At 43.0% G+C, this 23,372-nt stretch overlaps 1 protein-coding gene across 7 annotated transcripts in view; it reads left to right on the top strand.

Moving 5' to 3' along the window:
• RASA3 (RAS p21 protein activator 3) overlaps positions 1–23,372 on the top strand; it is a 179,712-nt gene that overhangs the window by 40,429 nt on the left and 115,911 nt on the right. For 2 of the 7 annotated variants that reach the window (XR_008820035.1, XM_056327479.1), the window contains exon 1: positions 3,524–3,642. The exons of 3 other annotated variants lie outside the window; for them this stretch is intronic. Coding sequence is in view for 1 of the 4 variants with exons in the window: in XM_056327480.1 (XP_056183455.1) it covers positions 4,734–4,788 (55 nt within the window). In the remaining 3 variants the exon portion in view is untranslated. Of the gene's footprint in view, positions 1–3,523; positions 3,643–4,533; positions 4,789–12,991; positions 13,121–23,372 lie in introns of those variants that run through there. 2 more of the 7 variants (XM_056327480.1, XM_056327483.1) reach the window with 2 other exon arrangements.

Here is a 23,372-nt window from a genome sequence, read left to right as displayed (position 1 = left end):
CTAGTCAGAGTAGTCATATCATGCAGCATCTCTATTTGGATAGCAGCTGCCTTTAGGCCTGGTGTAGGTGTTATTAGTTGAAACTATCTATGTTTTCCTAAAATTCAATCAAAATATTTTGCTTAGTTGTCAGATCATAGCCTTTCTTTGTGTTACAGTGATATTTCCTTAGATTTGTCTTAAACATTTTTCTTCACATAAATATAGGTAGCAGCTTTGAGCTACCCAGGGGATAGTAGGTTCCTATTTTGTTAGTTTCTTGCATAATGCAAAAGAAGATTAGAAAGCTTCTTACATTCTGTTTGCTCCCGAGAGAAAGCTATCATGTAGATCAAGACAGGAAATTATTTCCTTGCTTGGCACAAATGAGTCATAGAAAATGACCTTCTTTGTAGTCTAATTTAGACCCAAGAATCCTCTGAAGAGCTGATAATATAAACCCATATGGCTTGGATGAAGAAAGTTGGAAAAGATATTGTCATTAACAGACTCATCCACATCTTAAAAAGCTGCATTTCTCTTCGCCTAGATTTTCTGATCAGACTGCTAGCAGCTGCAAACCTCATGTTGGCTGCACATGTTATCTGTAATACACACACATGTGATATGCTGCTGCTGAGATTTTGTTTCAACAATGGACATATTGAAAAAGCAACGCACACTCTTTGGCTGTTTCTTATGATGCATTTAACATCTTTAAAAATACATATTCATGTGAGTTTTGAAATGTTGCTTTCATTTACTTTCTTGGATTTGTAAGGCACGTAGATTTGGAGAAAGATGTTTATTACAGAGGAAGCAAAAGGCTTTTAGCCTTATGTTCAGAAAACAAAAGACAACAGAAAATAAACTAGCACACTGATCCACGAAAGCACTGTCAAATAGCTTCAGCAGAAAAGGGCTGGTGGGAAACCAGAAGAGTAGCTGGAAAACACAGCAAGACACAAGTAACAATTTGTAGATCCTCATGTGAGGAAGCTTGATTTATGCCACGGTGAAGAGTGTAAGAAGGTGCCAGGGGGTTTTGTGGTGTGGCTTTTTGGTTTTTTTTTTGTCCTTTGCTGTATTATTTTTTATTATTATTGTTACTAGAGTTGGTTTTTTTACTGTTCTGGTGTTTTGTTCTTAACATTCGCCTGTTCTGATTGTTGCCAATTGATTCTGTAGGCTTTTTGGTAGTTTCTTTTATGCTTAAGTGCAAAACTTGACTACATTTTAAAGGAAAGGCTGGGTTTATGGTTGTATTTTGCCACACTCTCCCTGGACATATCCATGCTCTGGCTAAAGCTAGGCCACCCTGAAAAACAGCCTGGAAGTATAGCCATGGGTAAGCACACAAAGCTGCCCAGCATGCCACTGTGCCCAGTCGCACCTTTGGATTGGGATGCTTTCTGTTCAGGTTGCTTATGATCCTGGGCAAAGAGTTTCAAAGTGTCATGGCTCTCGGGCCTCTTGTTTTTCTTAATGTACAAATGGGAGTCATGCCAGTGTATTTTTTTTCTTTTTTAACTAACAAATGTGGTACACCACACCCCCCTGTGAGCACCAGTGCTAGCACAGGGAGAGGTTGCAAGCAACACCTGAGGTTAGGATGTGGGGAACAGCCATCACCTTAGATAACAGAGTGAATTTATGCTGTGTCAAATTAAATTAAAGAATGGTGTGCTCTGACTGCAAATTTGGGTGCTCAAAAAGGGGTGGGGAATTTATGTGTAGCCTGGTTTTGAGAATGTGTAACAACTGGGTTATAGGTAGATATCTTGTTCTGTTTCCTGGACATAAAGGAGATAGAAGTGCCATGACTTTCTGAAAAGAATACAGCTGCAAAATGGGAAGTTGAGTATCTGCTGAGAATAACTCTTACTACAGCAAATGCTGGTAAGAGAATTGATGAATTGATTTTTTTTTAATGACTATTTAGGGGTCAACTTTCTGCAGATGAGAAAAGCTTCAGATGGGGAAATGAGGTCAGCTGAAGTCTTTATGTACCAAAGGCAAACACAGAAAACAGAAGTAAAATATTTTATCTGAGATGTCTGTAATATTTTGAGCATAGAAGCAGGTTTTTCCCTGATGCTGTTGGGGAAGGTTTATAATTTCCCAGTATCAGTGTGTAGAATCAGTTTCTTTGGTTACTGAATCACCACAAGTACAAAGATAACATATTTTTAAAGAGATCTATAAGCTCAATTTGTGAGCTTGTTTGGGGTCAACTTATAGGGATCCTGACAATAGGATCCATTTTCCTTTGCTTATAGCTAAACTTGATCCACTTGCTTATAGCTGGAAGTCCCTGTTTCTGCCTGTGTACAGCATTGTGTGTATGGTTGTTTGCCATTCTTCAGTGAGCTGACTCAGTGGGCCTGTATTTATTTTGTGCAAGTGTGTTCAAGGTGTGTGCATGTGTGGCAAAGGAGAAAAAGCAACAGCTGGTTTGTTTTCATCTGTGAGCATGCACAGAGTGTTAAAACAGACCTGTACAACATGCATACTCCAAAACTGTTTGTCACATCCAGCATCTGAGAGGCAACAACAGGCTGGCCAGTCAGAATCAGTGTCTTTCTTAAAATGTGAACTATCTGATCAGCATTCTTGTAGCTTCTGTTCAGGCTGCTGCTTGTGTTGCCTCTTGTCCAGCTGGAAGGTGAGACAAAAATTGAGGTGTCAGAAGTCTGACTGGTGAAACTGGGGCTATGGTGAAGAAAATGTTAAAGGTTGTTAGGACAGGGAGTACTGCAGGTATCATAGGGGGATGCAAAGGACCAGCTGGCAGAGAAGCTGAAATATTGCAGTGAACTGGGAGCATTATAAAGAAGATGCGACACATGGTAGGTGGAACGAGGATAATGTAATGGGGTTACGGAGGACACTGGGCATATTGCAGCAAGGAGGATGGAATTAAGGCATGCATGTTGGTAAATGGAACCCTGTGCTTTACAAAATCTCTTCAGAGTCTTGTGCTATAAATTTATTTTTATCAAATTACATATGCCATTTGGCTATGCAGACAAGGAGAACACAGTAAGTCAGGCAGCTCCTTAAGATAACTCACTGCTTCCTTTTCCGTCTGTGAGCTTGCCAGTTTCCTTCAGTTAGGCCCATACCTAAGCTGGAAAACCCAGATGCCCCAGGCTTTTGTAGAAGCTCACTTCCACCGCCATTGTAGCTCCTTCCCAAGTTTTCATTTGCTTTTATATATTTCAATATCTCAGGGTTTTTTTGTTTCTTTTTTTTTAATAAAGGCAATTCACTAACTGTTGTACATGATTCAAGCAATGTTGGACTGCCCAGCTGTATTCTTCTGGCTTGCCTGGACAGCTTCTTGCATACAGACTTCATACTGCATGTGACTGACTTAGGATTTGCCTTCTTATTTCTTGCTCTCCCTTAATACAGGCTTCTTAATATCTGTATAGATAGTCCTTTGTCTGCCTTTCTCTCACTTCTGAAATTATAGCTGGAGTGGGAAAGCATTTGATGGTGGGGCTTTTTTCCCCTCTTTTTTCCTTTGTTGTTGCTGCAGGCTTCAGAAGGGGCATTTTGTTGTACTTCTCGGACATGCTGGACTGTGGGGTACCTGGGCTCTTCTGCATAGGGATGTTCTGAGTCTCCTTACGGGGGTTGTGACTGTTTGCACCAAAGGTAGTTTGATTTCCTACTTTTTGAAATAATGTAATCTATAGATCTCTATTGAACTTTGTGCTCGCTTTTGCCAGACCTTTAGGGAAGGAGTATTTCAATGACTGACTTCACAAGACTTGAAGTTTGGCACCGGATGCTGACACGTCCTATTTCTTGCTGTTTAACGTGTAATTGTGCAAGTCTGAAATTTGAATTCCAGCTCTTCCCATGCAATCAGGTAGAGCGAGCTTTGCCACTGATCAAATGGAGCCAGGAGACAGACTGGCCTGTTTCCAGCGCCCAGACGGGTTTGTTTATTTAATACGGGACTTCGTTTCCCCACTAATGAATGGCTTTCAACCTGGGGCATCGCAAGTGCCCTTTCTGTATGGCTCTGTGGGAGAGGACCCGACCCCCCCTGCCTCCCGTCCTCTCGCCATGACGCGCAGGCCCCGCGGCCGGGGCCAACGGCTGCTCCGCGACGGTTGGTCCGGGCCGGCACTGGAGACGGGCCGTGGAGATCGTCAGCCTCCCCCCTTCCCTCGCTGCCTCCTCGGGAGTCCCGGTGGGGCCGGAGGGGATGCATCCGCCGCTGTTACCCGCCGCTGTTACCCGCCGCCCCGCTCCCGCAGCGCGGCAGGGCCCGGGAGCGAGGGCGCCACCGGCAGCCCCGCGGCGCGGAGAGGGCGGCCGAGGCGCGGCGCGCGCTCCGCAGCTGGGCGGCCTCCGGCCCGCGCCGCGCTCCAGCTGTGGCGGAGCACCGCAGCCCCCCCGCCCGGGTCGGCATCCCTCTCCCCCTCCCACCCCTGGCAGGCGGCGGCCCAATGAGCGCCGCGCCCGGCCGAGCCGCTGGCCAATGAGGGGGCGGCGGCGGGGCGGGGGCGGGAGCTGCCAGCGCGAGGGGGAGAGGCGGGCGCTGCGCTCCGCTCCGCTCGGGGGCTCGCTCGCTCGCTGGCGGCAGCCCGGTCGCGGCGCGTTCCGAGCCGTCCTTTCGCCCTCCTTCCCGTCGCGGCGGAGCAGCTCGCCTGCCTCCTCCGGCCCGGCCCGTGCGTCTCCGCGGCGGCGGGGCTTGAGCAGTGCTGAGCGCCAGGCGCGGCGGCGGCACCACCACCATGGCGGTGGAGGAAGAGGGGCTGCGGGTCTTCCAGAGCGTCAGGATTAAAATCGGTGAGGGCGCGGGGTGGGGGCGGCTGGCAGCGGGCGGGGAGCCGCCGCTGCAGCGGGCCGCGCCGGGTGCTGGGGGACGCCGGTGTGGCGAGGCACCCGGCGCCGGCCGCTCCGTCGCGCTGCCCTGCGCTCCGTCCCGCCGGGCGAGCGGTTGGGGTCGCGGTTGGGCGGCCGGTGCCCTCGGCCCGGCGGGGCGCTGCGGGCGGTGCGGGGCCGGTGGGGAGCGGCGCCGTGAGGGGCGGCCGGCCGGTTCCTGTGAGGCGGCCGGGTGTCGCGGTGACAGGCCGGCAGCCGGGTGCGCGTCCGGCTGGCGAGCGGCGCCGGCCGAGCCCGGGCGGCGCTGGATATTAGGCGGGTTTCGCGATTTTTTTTTTTTCTTTCCCCCTTTTCGTTGCTAAGCTACGCGCTAAAAGTTTGAAGGCGGTCACCGAGCCTCGGCTCTGTGTGTCACTGGCAAAGCCGGTGCAGAGCCGGCCAAAACGGCGGTGGGAAAGCGCCGGTGCATCGTCCCCTTCCTCGGCGGGCGGGACGGGCCGAGGCTGCCGCTGCTTCACGGCTCCCTGCCGCTCGCGCTCGGAGACCCGCGCCTCCTCTTGCTGTTGATCGAGTTCCAAACCACGTTACTAGAAAGTAAGCGACGCGTGTCGGCGTGCAGATTAAACTCTCCCTGGTAGAGTTCTGAGTGTGCTGGCAGGGAGGGAAATCCCTCGTTTCCGTGACGGTCAGAGCCGCGTGCGGAGGGAGCGGTTTGTCCCCGCCGAGATGGGGCATGGTGGCTGCGAGCTTCAGGGAAGCGAGACAGTTTAGCGCCGGACTCGCAGTGGTGGGGTACTAAGGGAGTTGGGCTTGCAGCTTCCTATTAACGCTCTTGAAAAATCTCCACTTGGCGTACCCGTCCGTGTAAAAGCCAATCTGCAGCCACCACTTGCCGTGTTAGATAAAACTGAAACTTGAGTTTGCATCGGAAGGCTCATTATTAGATGGTGGCGTTAGCATTTCAAAGAGACCATTGCTAGGATCGTTTTCTTACTAAACGTTAGCAGGTCATCTAGTGATTGCAGATTTTAAGAAGTAGAATTTTATGACATAAACTACAATTTGCGTATTGATTCCGTGTTCTTTTATGCATCCAGAAAACAGATTAATTAACACTATGAAGTATGGTCAGAAACTTGTTTTCTGACTCTTTTCAAAGAGGAGAGGGAGGGGGGAAAAAGTCTTTTTGCAAGGGAGAAAATTTGGATACTGTGGAAGTGATGCTGTTACAGGCTGTGCCTATCTAGTGCTTGTTAGTTGAAAGGAATAAGAACAGATCTCACATATGGGATGACTCTTCGGTGGTTTTTCTTTTTGTTTTGGTTTTTTTTTGGGTTTTTTGTTTGTTTTGAGAAAAAAACAGTGATGTTAGCATACTGAAATGATTGATGTCACTAGAGTGTGGGAATTTCATCGAGTGGTAGAAGAGATCGGAGATAACAGCAGCAAAAGACTTGAGATTAATCTCATTAAATCATGGACTAAAGTTAATCCTACTGCTGACTTCAGTTATCAAGAGGCCTCATCAGAGCTAAGCGTTTGATTAACGTGTAGTATTGCAGTCAGGGTTCCTGCCGGCTTTTGGCGTGGATAGTAAGTAGGGGAAATTGCGTGCATCACAGCTACGCCGGTGCTTCGCTTCTGCTTCTAAGCAAAGGTCTTAACGAACCGCAAGAATAATGCGCTTTCTGGCGCGCCGCGGCGCCCGGGTTTCCTGCTGTAATACAGCAGAGGGCGATGGTAAGTACGCACAGAAGCGAGCTGTTCCCTTCTGTTCACGAGGAAGTAGCTGGAGGCATGTTCATCAGACTTCGTGTAAAGCAATCCTATTCTCAAAGACATTGCATATGGAGGCTTGTAGATTCCCCGCAGAAAAGCCTGTGAGTGGATTTGAAAGGAGATGGTGAACGTTGGAGGGACACTACTTTTGCCAGCTATTCCCAAGAGTAAATTTTTCTGCCAGTTCTCATGCACTAGTGTCTTGTAGGTGATACTCTTCTCTAGTGATAGGAGGCTTTGAAACTTTTGATGGGTTAAGGGATAAGTTATTTGAAGACAAAGGGATAAGTTATTTCCCTTCTTAGTTTGCTTTCATTTATCATGCTCTCTTAAGTGGTCAGTTCTTGTTCTTGTTTCATGGACAAGCTCCAACTGATCTCTGACTTTCAGATATTTTGTGCTTGACCTGGTAAGATGTTTCCTTCTCTATAGCATCTTTGCTGGCAAATCATGAATGAGGGCATTGATGTACAAGTATGCTTCTGTGTAAATCTGACGAAATGTAGGACTGATACTTTGAAGGATCAGTGCAAACACACTGTGAGACTGTGGTGTGGTGGGGTACCCATGGTGACATGCTTTTCTTAGTAGAGAGGCTGATGCAGTTTGGAGGCTTCAGGCCATGCAAAACATCTGTACCCTAGAGATGTTTGAATGCCCTCATGTAATGTATTGCTATGTCTGGGTCTTGTCCTGTATTGCCAAGAAGCTGCAGGTAAATGAATGCATTTTCTATTGCTGGTATAACTTGTTCTTTTGAGACTGATGTGTTACATAGAATCAGTCATATTTAGCTACATGGGTAATTATATCCCAGATCTCCCAAATGCTTCTCCATTCTGAGTAGTGTTGTTTCTAGTCATGTTTGGATTTGGCTTGAGCCATCTGTTCCATCTATTAAAAATGTGAACCCTTGAGCTTCTTAGGAACCTATCTTTCCCTCATTTGGTTGCACTGCCAATGATGTGCCACTTCCAAACAGGGTCTCATTGAGATACTGAAGTCATGGGGCAACAATGCAAACTCTGTCGTTGTGGGCAGTGTCCTACCTCTTGTCCAGTTTCTGGTTTCTTTTGTGGTTTGTTGAATTGAAAGAACTCAATGCCTGGCTACTTCTGCTCACGTCTGTTGCAAGGAAGTAATGTAGAGCAAAAGGAAAAAGTAGTATCTGTGCTAGTGAATGCACTGTTCAGATATCTATTTGAAATTGATTTGTTTTGGCTTCCCATAACTGAAACTGTTGTCCTCTTGTCTTTTTTTTTTTTTTTTTTTGTCCTTAATTGAAAATTATTTTTACCGGAATCCCTTATACATAAACAAAACAATGTGTCATGTAAGACTAAACAAACACTTCCTATAAGATTGCCACTTTGAGGAAGTGTGCAGTGCTGATATTTCCATGAGTCAGTGTTTCAAAACCTGAAAGGAAACAACATAAGGCTGTATGGCTGCTCATTGGCTGGAAAAACTACAAAGAGAGTCCTTCTGCTTGACAACATGACTTATGTTGTACTGTTAATAATATTTAATAAATATACTCTACATAATTGCTACTTTTTTCTCTTTAAATGGCATCAACTATTAAATTTTCAGTTGAAAAAAAATTAAAAGCTCATATTCAACGTTTATGCTGTGAAAGGCTGTATACTGGTTAGCAGAGACCTTTCTGCCAGATTTTAATTTGTGAAACAAATTATACTTGAAAAATCTGAAGCAGCAGCTCATTTGTGAATTGTCACTGTGAGGTAACAAACTTTTCATGTCCCTGAAATCTAGTACTCTTCTATCTAGGAATATTAGTCTCTGCTGTAAAACTATTTTTTCTAGTGGTAACAGGGCTTGTTTTAAAGGTTACAGTGTCCCATAGTTTTGGCATAATAATTGGGACAGGAGGCTATTGCACATCAAGAGGCTAGCAGGGGCCGTAACAGAATGAGGAGGACCCTTTGCCCATCATTCTGTTGGCCTCAGAGATCATAATGGTCCATTTGTACACTGTGAGGGCTGTCACAATTTAAGACATTCATAAACTTATAAAGCTCTTTTATCTTCTTTAGAAAAGGCCAGGGATGGACCTTTTGTGGTCACAGGTGTTGAGGTCATAAATCACATCTAAAATGTGGGACTTCTGGCAGCACAGTCTCTCCTTGGCACTAAGTGTGATCAGAAGCATGAAGCTGTGAAATATTTGTGATGAAGGTTGGCTACTACCTGGTGTGAGTTGGTGCTCTACTCGCAGCTTACCTCATTCAAAGGGTAAATTCACCGTTTTCTGAGAACTCAAAAACCTTGCTTATGTTGTGACAGTCCAGCTGGCGAGAGGAGGATTGTTGGTCTGTAGACTGTACTTCCTCTCTCTTAATTTTGCTGTGCCTTCTTTACTAATTCATGCAGAGCTATGTAGTTTAAGACACTGTGAAAGCAACTGAATTTTTCTTCGGGAAACTGAGAGTTTTGGGTGAAGTCAGGCAGAGTATTTCCTTAAGTGCTAGTATACTAGTGTTTAAGCAGGTCAGTAGCCAAGAGAAGGTATCTACTACCCTTCCACCATTAAACTTGATATGCAGTAAATGTTTGAGATGCCTCTTTGCATGTCTGTAAGGTTAAAGAGGAACTATCTTATCTCTGACAAACTTAGGGCCTCCCTTAAGTCTAATAATCCTAAGGTTGATCAGGGAAATCCACTTTGCCTTGAGAAGGTGTCCCTTTTAATGTCATCTGTTGGGATTTAGTGCCATGTCTTAAGTGGTTACTTGTAGAAGTAAGTACAACTAAATGTGCTCACTGCATAATACTGTAAAAGGATTTATCCCCATTTAAATGGGGCATAAGGTTGTTGAATAGGTATTTTTAGAATGAGAGAATTTTTTCTGAGTACCTATCTATATATAGGGGTGTGTGTGTGTTTCTCTTAGAAAATTCTTATTTAGAAAATGTAAATTTTATTTTTTTTAAAGATAACAGTGATTTTTCTAGTGTTTCAAAGTTAGTGAACCAACAAGTAAAGAAGGGAAGAAAAGTTATTTGCATGTCACCCTGATGAATATATTCAAGACTTCTCAAGATCATTTCTGCACATTAAAAAGTTAACAAGTACAGCTTAAGCTGATGTTGCATAGCTAAAATAAAGTGGCAGCCTGTGTTGTTATTGATTGACTGCAATGCTATTTAAGGCTTGAGGCTGACAGACTCTGGAGGATGCAGAATAGATTATGCAGATTTATCACTGCTGGTTCAATATTTCAAACTCTGCTAAATGTGGTGGTGGTTGTGTTCTGACTGACTTGTGTTCAGTGTGCTGAATGGAAAAGGTCTGGGACCGCTGCTGTTTCTGGAGGAGGAGTGCTGTGACTGTTCATGGACTGTCAGGAACAGCCGTGGCTGGGGCAGAAATGGGGACCAAAGCATACTTTCTGCAGGTCAGAGAAGGAAACTAACTCGAAATGGAAGATACTTGTGTTTGGGGCTGCCAGCCTGACATCAAATTATTCATAACTTAAGTAAAAAATGATTCATATGTAAGAGTAGAAGCCAATGTGTCTTGGTGTTTAGAGTGTGTAGGGGTAAATTCACAGGAGTGAAACCATTAAACAGACCTGCTCAGAGCCTCTGATGTTAAGAAGCAAACTTTCTAGAGTTTTTGTTCTCTTTTGGAATTAGTACATTTGGAAAAAGTGTTCTCTAATCTCTCTCATGAGGACTAATAGTGTTTTCTTGTCTTCTCATTGAGGTGATTATCTGCTGGTCAAAGTACCAAATGCTGTTACATGAAGATGTTATGTAAGTGCTGGATATCTTAGCTTTGCAGTTTTCCAGAAAATGCTTTTGAAAACTTTTCATTGCATTGAATTACTCTTCAGATGGGTTGACTTTTTTGTGTGATATTTTTTTTTTTTATTTTTTAGGTTTGTTTATTATTGTTAGTTGAAAACAAATGTCTATTTCTGAAATTACTGGGTTAGGTAGATACCAGTATTAGCTTCTCTTCCTGTGTTCTTATATCTGTTCTGCCCAATGCTGTTCTCCATGTTTCACACATTGCTTTCTGACTCTGCTCTCGTAGGTGCAGTTCAAGGCACGGCATCATGATATGCTAACTCAAGTGAGTAGCTTGTTGCTGCTGAAATTCAGGCAGGTCTTGCTTTTCCCCTTCCCTATTCATCTTGTTCCTAGCTATGAAACACTCTTGTGCTGCCCAGCCCAAGCATACCTGCTGTTGACTGATGCTCCTCTGCTAAAAAAAAAACCAAACCAGACATCCATTTCAATTTGTAAAGCAGGCCTAAAGAGTGCAACTTTTTTTTTTTGTTGTTGTTGAGTTTAGTTTTCTTTCATTTCAGTGAGCTGAATCTGTGCACTCAAGTGAAGGTCAGAGCTGTCTCTGGACAAGTATCAGGAGCTTGACTGTGTGTGTGGGAAATCAGATGGAGGGGACAGCAGGTGCATCCCCTGCTTTTATGTCTGTATACTGGCAGCGTCATGAGACTGCGTGAAACTTCCTACACTTCAGTCCACTCCCATAGCACATGTTTTCTTGATGATGCTGTATTTGTTAGCCTCCCATATGTACTGGCTTGGTCAGCTGCTCTGAAGAACAAATGTTAAAACTCCAGTGAGACCACCAAGAGGGTAATCTTGACAAACTGATGGATCTATATCTCTGAGCTTCCACCTGAGAGCTACTTGCATCTCACATTCAGTTCAGGAGCCTTAGCTGCTTATGAAAGTTTTGATGGTTTTGTTGGTAATTGAGCAGGTGCTGCCCTGCTTCTCCATCACACGCTTGTCTTCCAAAGCTGGGGCACCTAATGTTGATGGTCATGTTTATGCTTAAACAGAACCCTCCCTCCCCTTTCTTTGCATCATGGCAAGATTTCTGCTTATGCAGATATGCTGTCAAACGCTGTTATCGTAAGAAGCCATTTATTGCACTGATGCTCCCTTTTAAGGAAGACCTTCTCATGTAAACACTAAAGGGTGTTGCCTACAGCAAGATTAGAAAATACAATTTAAAAAAAACTTGCTAAAATACCTTTGATTGTATACATAAAATTAAAATTCTTAGAGCAGATAAACACTAGACTGCAAATGGACCTTCAGGTATTCCTTCTCTGCTTTCTCAGTCTCTGATGAAGGATGGCCTGATCTGCATTACAGGATTGTAAATTGTGAATAATTCTGTCGAAGCCAGTAGTTACACTTCGGTGAGAGCTGAATTAAGACTTTGAGTAGTCTGTGTAGCAATTTTTCTCTTGGAGGGAGTGGGGGAAAGGATGAGGCATATACACTTGGAGTTGTTAAGGAATGGTTAATACCTCTTATGTTGTGGTAACTCACTCTGCAAACTGGTGGGTTGGGAGAAAAAAATCTTAGTTTCCCCTTATGAGAGCAAGAAGCCTAGAATAAAGATGGAGGATTGCAGTCTTTCTCTGAGAGATGTAAATATGAGACTGTTCTGTTACTCATAGTGATTTCAGACCACCAAATGTTCAGTCATGTATGTTCTACATGAATATATTCTAAATGAATGTTTGTGTGTACCAGTGGACTATTAATGCATCTGGGGAGCAAGTCACCTAAGACGTATATTAATGATTAAAACATGCACTAGTATGTCTTAACTTTCTGTTTTAAAACCTTCTAGTACCAGAGTTTTACCTGTTTTGTTGTTAAATCAAGGAGAAGCTTGAGATACGCTTGGAGTTAGTAACAGGTTATATTTTATTAAACTGAAAAGATGATCATAGACTTGCCCATTCTGAATCACTTTTTCAACCTTCTGATTTTAGCGACATTTTTTAAACCTTATGAAGTATCTGTACTTTGGCAGTGTCTGTTTGATTTCTTCAGCATAGTGGACTGGTGACTGAATCTAGGATCCAGCTAAAAGCTTTGTTTTGGAATAAAAACAAATCTTAACTTCCTTCCTCTCCCATCCTAACCTCTACCAAGGGAAAACAACTTCCCTGAAACTTCACATGTTGTTTTCCTCCTATAGAAGACCTTCTGGGTGAAAGTTTTGCAAAAAGAGATGTGAAGCTTCAAAATGATGAAGAATTGGATTTTTTTCCCCTCTTTTTCATTTCTTGAAATTTTTCATGGAGCGTTGTCAAGTGTAAACCACCTTTAAATGTTCAGTGAAAAGTTTGAGGGCTTTGAGATTTTCTTCCCCCTTTCCTGTCTGAAGGGGGAAAAAAATACAGTGTATCTGTATTTTTGAGGTCTGTTGAGGAAGGAACACAAATATTGAAGACTTACAGTCTGGTCTGACTTGCCTAACTTCTGAGATCAAGAGGTCTGCTCTTCAGTTTTCCTTCCAGACCTCGGTAGTCTTATCCTTTTCCTACCTGACTAGAGACTCCTGCGTTTGCTTGTTTTTACTTCTCAGGGAGCACTGAGGCAAAATGAAGATCCATTCATTAATGTGACAGCTGAATCTTACTGTTCCCTACCTGCTGGGATGTGTAGCTGTGTGACTGCATTGCCATTAACTAAAATGGATTACTATAATGTGATGGTAAGAGGGAGAGTGTTTCACTTATTTATAAATTACTCTGGTAGGCTTAACAGGTAGCATTTGATGCAATGTTTAATTTGTATAAATATTAATGTACTTTACTTTTATAAGCTGGTAGTAGGTGGATGAACATGAAATTAAGTGTCTTAATTCTGCCCTGTGCAACAAATTCATGAAAAGCCCTGAAGCTGGGAAGAACACCTGTTTCTGCAATGATAGAAGGAGGGGGAATTCTGTATTTATGCAGGTCTGTGATCTGTAAGTTGCATGCTTAAGCTTTCTTTTAATTTTTTACGGTGACCTTAGAAGGAAACATACTTGCCCATTTGTCACTCCACTTCTTACTCGGAGATTTCAAAATCCATTTAAAAGAAGTTTGTGTTGAAAGATCTTGAGTTTGTGTTTCAGAAAGAGTACATAAAATGTTGGAAACATCGGGTTACACAGGGAGTGGAAAGGTATTTGAACTTGTGAATGAGTCCTGTTTCCAGGGCTTTTAACCTAAAGTGGTTAATATCTTTTATAGCTGTAGGAACAAAGTTTTTTAGTGACTGATAACTTGTTTTTTAGCAATTTACAAGTTTTAAATTCCCATTCAATTCCAGTTACACAGAGTATGTGTTGTATAAATTGACTTTACTGGTTTTTATTTTTCCTTGCTTTCAAGTTTCATTCAGCTTTAATATTCCAAGTATAGAAATACTGACGACTTGAAATACTTTATTTACAGTTGTGCTTCTGTTATGGCTGCTTATACAGGGTTCTTGTATTTAAAAAAGCAGCTCCAAAGAACAGATGCACTGATGGCTGGGTTTTAAACTCCTTAAAAATAGGAGAGAGGGGAAGAAGTTTATTTTTACTTCTGTTTCCAATTTCTTCTAAAAATATTTCTATTTAAAAATTGTTTACAGCTACTTAGTTTTGTTCAAGAACTCTAGAAGAAAACAGTTAGTGGTAGCCTTTTACAAGGCTTTAGTTGATTCTTGCTTGTATTTCCCAGCTGGTGTTAGAGTACATCTGGAATCTATGAAATTCCTTTCTTTGTTCCTCATTTCCTGTTCCATTCACTACTACAGCGTGGCGTTCTGAAAGCTGTTTCTGTTGGTATCCTCTAAGATGTGTGTTTTAAAGCATCTAATTAGAGTTTTTAAAGGTGGTTATATGTTCCTTGTGTTTAACGGTGTAATTGAACTGTATCACGAAACTTCTCAGACATTTTGTTTTGGTATTTCAATGAAAAATAGTTCCGTTGATTTTTCTGGCAGTCATTCAGCTTGTAGAATTGTAGGAAGGAGGGTGGTAGAAAGAGAAGAAAAATCTGGTAGATAGTATAAAAGCTCCCTTTCTTAGTCTTTCTCTCCTTCCTCCCTCTGCCCAAGAACAATCACCAGTTTGTAATGGAAAATTAATTCACTCTTGCAGGAGACGCTGGGTATGACATCCTACAGTTGCTTTTAGATTCTGGTTTGAAAAGCTGGTCACTGCTACAGAACACGTGAACACAACCTTGGAAATTTGAGCTCTGATAGTATGACACAATGTGACAGTTGTGTGTGTCTAAAAACAATCTATCCCCTCCAAACCAGCAAATGTGTGAGTTAGATTTACTAGTAGGGATTGCATTGTTGCAGACTCCTAATAGTCACTAAAAAAGAGAGGGGATGCAGGGGTCTAATGAATTACTCTTATTTTTTGCAAGAAGGTGTTTTGTTCTAAGAACGAATCTGAATAAATTGTACTTTTATGAATACTTGCATGTATGAGTGGCTGGCCCAAGTTTTGCAGAACAAAGAAAAGTTCTGCATAGTCCAGTGGTTGGGTCTTCTGTTGTTGTCATTTGCCAGCTCTGAGTATGATCTCTGAAACAGCAGCTTTGCTCTCTACATGTTGTCTGTAGTCATGAAAGATCTGTAGCGGTATGATACGTGTTCAAAGGCTTCTTCACAAAACACCTGCTGTTAAGGTGAGGCTTGCATTATAAACATTACATCTTCCCTTTATAAATGCACAAGCTGTTTCCCCTTCCATTTTTTTGAATTGCGGAATATCTCTTGAAATGGCAGCATTTGCTCTCATGGAGAACTTAATATTGGAGAAGTTTATCTTATTTTTAGCTGTCTCTTTTAATGCAATTTAGTAGAGAGAAGCAAGAAATGCTAGCACTGAGACCTGTCACTCCCCTACATACCTACAGATTTTCAGATCTGCTCATTCCAGTTGCTTATCTTCTTCTGACTTTTTCAGATGTCCCTAACAGAAGCTGTATAATTAATTACATTAAAAGGGTTGTACATATGGATAGTTGCACATTATATTTATTCCGTGTATTATAATGAAACTAGGGGAAGTGCTACTTGTTTCCCACAAGGTATACAAAAATAGTGGCAGAACTGTGAAACTCCAGCAGTTACCTGAAATCTGTCTGTCAGCAGATCACATGGGTGGGGTGCAGTATAAGTTAGCACTTTTTTTGTTGTTGTTTTGTTTGTTTGTTTTTTTGTTTTAAGGTTCTGGCATCCTGTGCAGTTACATAAAGGTAACAGTGCTGCTCAGTGTGGCTGAGATTTGGGTAAAACCTTTTTTATTTAATGTATTTTGCTCTATAGGTGATAATTGTTACTTTGAGGCTGTATTGTGCTCTGTTTCAGGAGGCAGTAAAGGTCCTAGAAAACCTGCACCTGCTCTGCTCAAGTCAGAGAGGAGCTGTGCTCCTGTCAGTTCTGTCAGTAAGGTACTTGATCTATGCAAATTCTCACTAGCCTAGACTCAGTCTGGTCCTAGGCACCTCCTTCAGACCATGTTTCCCTGCAGCACTGGGACATGAGCCTAGTTCACTTCCTGAGATCAGGAGTTACATTTTGCCTCTGCGAACGTAATGGTTAAGTTCTGACTTTTGTGTAAAGTATTCCCCAGTAGGTAAGCAGAAGGAACCCATCAGCTATTTCTGCAAATGTTCTCTCGTCTGTTCTCTTTGGAAATTTGGAGTTGCATTTTGTAGTGTAGATATTTGATGTCTGGGACCTTGACTGATGTTGCATAATATTCAAATGTCAAGTTTTTAAGATACCTGAAGAAGCACATTTGTGCACTGTTAGCATCTCTTGCCCCACATGTAAGGTAAGAGTTGACCAACACCACTCTTACTTCTGTAAATATTAGTCTTACCCTGTGTTTGTAGGTTGTTCCATGTAGTTAATTTTGCTGCATGCTGCCAGCCAGCAGCTCTTGTGTGATTCTGCTTGATCAGTGTTCACACTGGCAGTGTGTGATACTTCAAGACATGAGGTCCAGGTGGTTGTTGCAGAATAGGCTTCGGCTATTAGGGCTTCAGAGAAGAAAGAGGGTTGTGGTCAGTGGTCGTAAATCCACCCCTGACTAAAGCTGGGGGAACTGTTTATGCCTCTTCCCTGCCATATTGAAGCGTAGAGGCAGCCTGTGTACTCTCTGGGGTGGTGTCTGCAGTGGACTTCAGGAAATTGGTGTTGCATGTTAGGGTTGGAAGGAACTAGATTTCAAGATAGTGTAAGTGGTATACTTATTTCCTCCTTACTTCCCTGTGGCTTTTTATTTTTTAGGCCTACTAAGCAAAATCGCCTGAGATAGAGGGGAAAAAAAAGAAAGCTGATTTTTATTCAGACCAATACTCTGGACTGTCTGTTTTTGAGTAATGAGGCAGAAGTTTTTGACAGGGAGTAAAAAGTGCCTGGGGGAATTTGGGGTGTTGCAATACAACAAAATAACTTCCGTAAAAGTGAGGCTCTAACAGGCTGATAATTAGTGTGTTTTGACACCTGCTTCTGTGACAATGTTCCAGAAAGTTGTGGGTTTGAAAGTAAAAAAATATTAACTGAATGACTCTTAAAGTCAGCTCCAGCAGTAAAAGTAACCAATCTCTGTAATAGTCTAGAGGGAAATTTTGTCATTATTAGAGTTTCCTGATAACACCTGCAAATCTTTGATGTGCTGATGCCTTGCTTCTGGTGGTGGGAATTGGTAATCTAGTCCTGCAGGTAACTTGTACTTCATGCTCTTGAATATGGCCCTTACTTTGTAGTGCAGATTGGATCTCTGGAATGGAAAGTGCCAGGCTGCAGGTATACCAGAACTCCTCGTGTCCTTTGTGGGGTTAACTAGGTACTTCAGAATGTGATCCAAAAAACCCCCACTACTTGTGAAGTGACTTGCCTGGACAAAATGCTGGGTACTGGGCTAGGTCTGATCCCTTGTTGCTCTCCAGAACTCAGCATGTGAGGTGGGGACAGGAGCTTCCATGCATTCCCTTCAGAGTATGGAGTCAGTTGCAAGGCAGGACCTTGTAGCTATGCTTTACAGGTGGGAATTTGTCCCTGTTGTGCTTTTGGAGGAGGCAGTGGTGGTTATATATTGGTGCTTTTGTGGTATCCTAGGTAAAGCATTTGGTCTTTAATGTCGTGACAAATGTGCTAATGTATTTTGCAGTATACATATCTTCTATGGTATTGGGCTGTAGGGGAGAGAATTGGCGATGCTTGTCTTGGGCAGGTTGGGCTTGGACAGAAGCAAAGCACAGTGGAGCATTTTGATCCTAGTGCAGGTGTTGTGCATTTATTTGATTTTTTTTTTTTTTTTTGTCCCTGTTTTCAACATGGATGCACGCAGCAATTTTTATTTTTTTTTGGTGTCTTAGAGTCTGAATAATTTTCCCCCAAACTTAAGAATTTGTGTAGTCACTAAGGCTGGGCATGGCAGGGAAAAGAGTGTCTTACAGTGAACACATTTAGAAAATCACGTGTGGGATCTGTGCAGCTCACCTTTTGCAGACATCCTTTAAGAGGAGAACCAGTTTGTTTGTGTTGGCTAGTAGCCCCTGACAAGGTGTTTGTTGCTTCTCTGTCCCCTATGGTACACTCAAAACCAGCTGTGCTGGAGTGCTGAGCCTCCGTAGCTGCAGGGGGAGCAGGGTGTGGGAAGGATGAGCTGTAGCATAACTAGTGCATGCTAGTTATTTTTCCCTTTGCAGTTCTTTCTTTGGAAAACATGAGATTTACACTAAAACAGGCTAGCGCAGGATGAAGGTGATGACAATATAAAGCTTCAAAACATCATTTTGAGCCAATGGATTTGCTTTATAATCAGGGTTTGTGTTGTGTTTTTTTAAAAAGCATTAAAGTAAAATTGTTGTACCAAAATAGCTTATTATCAAGAGTATGATTAAGTTTCTTTGAGGAATGGCGCACATAGTTGGCTGTTGATGGGGAGTACTGTGAAACCTGTTGTAAGGCTGCAGTTGAGAGCTTTTGGGGGAGAAAGGGAAGGAGGTTGAGGCTTTTGTAAATTAAAAGTAACTCAAGAGGATGCTGCTGTCTTCTGTGATATTAGTGGTGCCTATAGAAGGTCTTTAGTTATGCCCAGTCTCCAGGATTATATCAGCAGTTACGGCTTAGCCATAGACAATGTAATCATGTTGCTGTTGATTAGTACTCTTGTAATAATCCGGATTGGATGGTTCAGCTCCAAACCTTCAAGACTCTAGACAGTAAGTTTGACCTGGCCCACTTAATTCATTTTATAGTCTCAGGTGTAATTTTTCCAGTTCATTAATTGTCTAATTAAGGGTAATGATAAATGAGGTTTTATACTAATTGTTTGAAAGACAGTCTGATGTAATGTTAGGACAGGGAGTAATGGCTTTAAACTGAAAGAGGGTAGGTTTAGATTAGATGTTGAAATTCTTTACTGTGAGGTTGGTGAGACACTAGAACAGGCTGCCCAGAGAAGCTGCGGATGCCCCATCCCTGGCAGTGTTAAGGCCAGGCTGGATGGGGCTTTGAGCAACCTGGTCTAGTGGAAGGTGTCCCTGCCCATGGCAGGGGGGTTGGAACTAGGTGATTTTGAAGGTTGCTTCCAACCCAAACCATTCTGTGATTTAGGAAAGTCACTGAAACGCATAGCTGCTGTTCTGCCTGTAGGACAGCCTGGGTACTGTCTCACTGTGATGTGATGGTATCAGACGTAAGTCTTTGCTCACTTTCCTAGCAGCTGGAATGAGTATCTAGAAAGCTTGCACTGTCTACCCCTGCATCTGCTAAGCACTGGTGAGCTTCCAGAGTCAAACAGTTGAAATTGAAGGTTACCATCATGAGGATTGTCCATTGTAACCTTGATCTAATCCCTTTGTGGACACAAGATTTATAAAATTTGTGACACTACAGGAATATATACTTATAGAAGGAAAACACCGTGCTGCTTTCAATCCATGGGATGGGCGGTACTTGTGTAATGAACAGTTGTTCTGTGTTTTGTCCCTGTAGTGGAATCCATGGCTTCTTGCACATACGTTCAGTTCAAAACCTGCTCTAGCACTGTTGATGAGCTCTTTCACTGCAATCCTTATCATATGATGGAATTCTTAGAGTTATCTTCCAGCCTTTTCTGAGGCAGAGCTGACTTAAGTGGGGGAAGGAGTGGGAAAAGGATATCTACCATGGTGCCAATTCGAGTCTAATCCTGGATTTTTCTGGAAGGCAATTTTGTAGAAATGGCAAGGATCTCAGATCTGAATAGCACATTGGGCACTGTTATTCCACTATGGCAGACTTCTTTCTTCATTCTTACTTCATTCACAATGTGCTTTCCCCCTGCTGAGACATGCGGAGCAGGTGCCTCGCAGACAGCTCTCCCAGCTGTATGTAGAGATGGAATTAACTTTGGTTAAGCAGTGCCCAGGGTGGTGAAAGAGCCCTGCTCGGTGAAGGGACAGAGGAGAACAAGTAGGATTCTGTTTCTTTGTGTAGCCAAGTCTTGCTTCCTTCCTTTCAAGATCCTGTTCTTGTCAATCTGCACTTTGAGTCAAATGCCTTCTGTGTCCTCCTGGACATGGTAGGGCTCTTGCAGTGAAAGTTCTGGCTGGCATATCCTGCACTGGGGAAACGAAATGCAATACCAGAGCAAACAGCTCTTACAGGACCAGAGAAGACCTATTTTCTGGGATTTTTAGGGACTTTATTTTAAATGTTTAAGTTCCTATTCTAAAGCCAAGGTCTGCCTAATGCTTGATTTTAATATTTGGACATCTGCAAGACAAGCAGACTTCTCCTGAGTTGATGTAAGCTGTTTTAGCTGCAACACTAAGGGGAGTAGAAAGAGTTCAGCAGAAAACAGTTTTAGTGACTATTTAGATATGGAGAATAGAGACTAAGGAGGAAGCTATTATTAAGAAACTGGTACTAAATTGTTGCTTTCCCTTTTCTTCTCCCCTGTGTACCCCTCTTCCCCCTGCCCCTCCCCAGCAGAGCTTGTTCAGGCTCTTCCTGTTCTTCTGCAGCATTTAACACCAGGTTTTGCCTTTGTGTAAGCTGGCAGTAATGGAATTTCTATCAATGCAATGCCATGTAAAGGTTCCAGTCCTGGTGTGGAGCATTGTTTTGTGCAATAACTTCTGTTCTAGTTGCTTGGAGTCCAAACAATGTAGAGAAGTCTGCTATAGCCTTAATAATAAATCCCATTTTGTATTCTAGCTGCTTGCCTTTCTGAAGAGCTGCTAGTCACTTATGTTTCAAATACAATGTTTTGCTTAGCCTTGGCAAGTGTAGCTCTGTTCTGGATAGCAGTGATTACTTAAATACTCCAGTGGTCCTTGTGACTTTTGTAACAGAACTCCTAGTGCCCTGCTGGTGTAGGGAGGTGTTTTACTAATACTTGGAGTAGAACTGCCTGAGCAAAAGATGAATTTACTGTGGCTCTGTTAAGCCATGAGGCCATCCTGTCCCACTTGTTGTGAAGAACAAAGTGGATTAGTTGGTAAAGAAAGGCAAGCTGGAAGCTGAGTGTGACAAAAAAGCAGGCAGGGTGATGATCTCACCAACAAAGCAGGGAGTCCTATGGTAGCCAACAAGAGTAGAGCAGGTCCATGATGTTAACCAGGGTCAACCAAGATCCTGGTGACCACCAGACAAGTCTGTAGTGATGGGTATGTCCAAGGTAACACCAGGAAATTAAGTCACCAGTTCAGGGTCAGGATAGGTAAAGGCAAACCTGCTACGTAGCTCTGGCAAGGTCTAAGGGCAGGTGGCTGAGCTGGGATGCAGCTCCGAATTGGAGAAAGGAGCCCAGTGAGTTTTCCTCCAGTGCTTTTGTAGCACAACTCTCATCCCAGCAGCCCGATCTGAGCTTACACAGCTGCACCTTCTCACAGCTGGCCTTGAGGCCTTCAGACCCCTGGGGCACAGGCGAGAGGTTGTGCTCAGGGCTCTCCCTGGCACCACTGATGTTTTGGTAAGATCTTATCTGAGCTAGCCTTTATCTCATAAAATCTTACACAGTTCCTGATCTTGGGGTAGCCATGGTGGGAATCCTAAAGGGTGAAAAGAGGAAGTGCAGATGCAATAACAGAAAATAGTGCTGCATGTTTTGTAACACTAACTGCGGCAATAAAATGCATCCTGTATTCTAGGGGAGCCAACCCCTCGTGATTCTTGAAGTCACTGTGACTTACGTTGGAAGGCACATATTTCCACAGCTCTTCGTGGATAAGGAGTGTGTGGGAGGCACTAGGTATTAGGTAGCTCTTGCTACAGTATGTAGCTGATTGCTAGTTGGACTGCTGGGATGGAAAGGAAGTAAATTCTCTTGAAGCCTCTTTAACCTTTTGCAGCTGTGTTTTGTCCCTTTATTCATCCATGTATTTTGGCCAATATCTCACTTTCATTCTATGACATTTTTTAGTGATTTATTCTTCTTCCCTTTTTCTGTGGTTTGGAAACCATGTCCGATTTTTGTTAAGTTTCTGGTGCACGTTCTTACTTCTCTCCAGTCTGTGGCAAGCCTGCCCTTATATCATGTCAGCACTATTCTGTTGATTAGCAGCAGAGAACTATTAGTATAATGTTATTTCCTGTCTCTTTTCTCCCGCCCCTCCCCGCCCCCCCCCCCCCCCCCCCCCGCTTTCCAAGAAGGACTTTGAGACTTTTCTGTGCCATTTCTGTGGGAGCTGTATTGAATATTGAAGGAGTTTTTGCAGCAGACAGAAAGGTTGTGTAAGAATTACTTTCTGAGCTCAACCAGTGGTTCTCCCTGCAGACCTGGACTCAAGACGAAGGAGTTCTGTTTGCATTGGTTTGAAAGATGGTGTATTTCATAACAGCAGGAGTTGCTGCTTCCACAAAAGGGAGAATAATGACCAGTGTTTTATAGATAGACATGTGGTGCTTCAATCCTCCTCTTTAATTCTCTGGTTAAAAGAGCTAGAAGAGGTTATCAGTGTTAATCTTCTTTTCAGAAAGGTGAATGATAACTCATGCAAAATATTTTGAATTGTAGTTTGATTGCATATCATGGAAGATTCACTTTTAGGAAGTACTAGAGAATACTATTGAGTGTATCTGAAGCTTGTTCTGCATAATCAAATTGCTGAGGTTTTTTTTTTTTTTCACTTATGAGGCACATAAAGTCTGCACTGTGTGAGTCCTCGCTGCAGGACAGCAAGCATTCCTGGTATGTTTAAGGGTATCTTGCTTGTGTTAGAGCAGGGAGATGACAGGGATTTAAGCAAAGATGTAAGGAGACATCAGTTGCGGGGTGGGGAGGAGGGAAGGTTTTCACAACTGTCAGGTAAAGAAAGTGGTAGGGGATCTCCCTAAACCGAGAAGCAGTGAGTGCTCCTGAGAAGGGTACAGTAAGTTACTGAATGTTCCTTTATAGCGTGGCTTTACTGTTAGTACTGAGGTTTTGTGTGAGCTCTTTTACTTAAATGCAGTGTTGATTCTGGCACTATCTAGGTTAGATTAGGTGCTCTTTTTGAGCTGAAGAGTACAGCAAGGACATGGAAGTGGAGGGAAGTTGAAAGGACATGCTTATCTGGTTAAGTGGCTTTTTCCTCCCTGCTGGGAAGACCACATAGCTGTACTATCTATTCAGTAGATGTCTTCCGCTGGGTGTGAGCTGTTGGTAATTTGCACCTCTTAATGATAACAAGTGAGAGAATTTTGTTTTAGATAATCCACATGATATGGGTGATTGTCATAAAGCATTTTTAACGGAGACCTGTCAGGGAAGTGAAGGGATGAGGAAGGAGGTTTGTTGTTAAAAGCATGTCCTTGTTCCTGCAGGTACACTGTAACTGGTTAAAGCTCAGAGATGTAATTGAATACCTTAGCAGATTTATTTTAGGTGGTTATTTTGCAGTTACTAACTGGATGTGTGCCCCATCTCTTTCCTTTTGAATGTAAGCTTGGTTGATGGCATTTATTGCCAGTGATTCCTGAGGAAAACAAGG

The sequence above is a fragment of the Falco biarmicus genome, chromosome 2, assembly GCF_023638135.1.
Source record: "Falco biarmicus isolate bFalBia1 chromosome 2, bFalBia1.pri, whole genome shotgun sequence".
NCBI lineage: Eukaryota > Metazoa > Chordata > Aves > Falconiformes > Falconidae > Falco > Falco biarmicus.
This window is presented reverse-complemented; position numbering and strand designations above follow the sequence as displayed.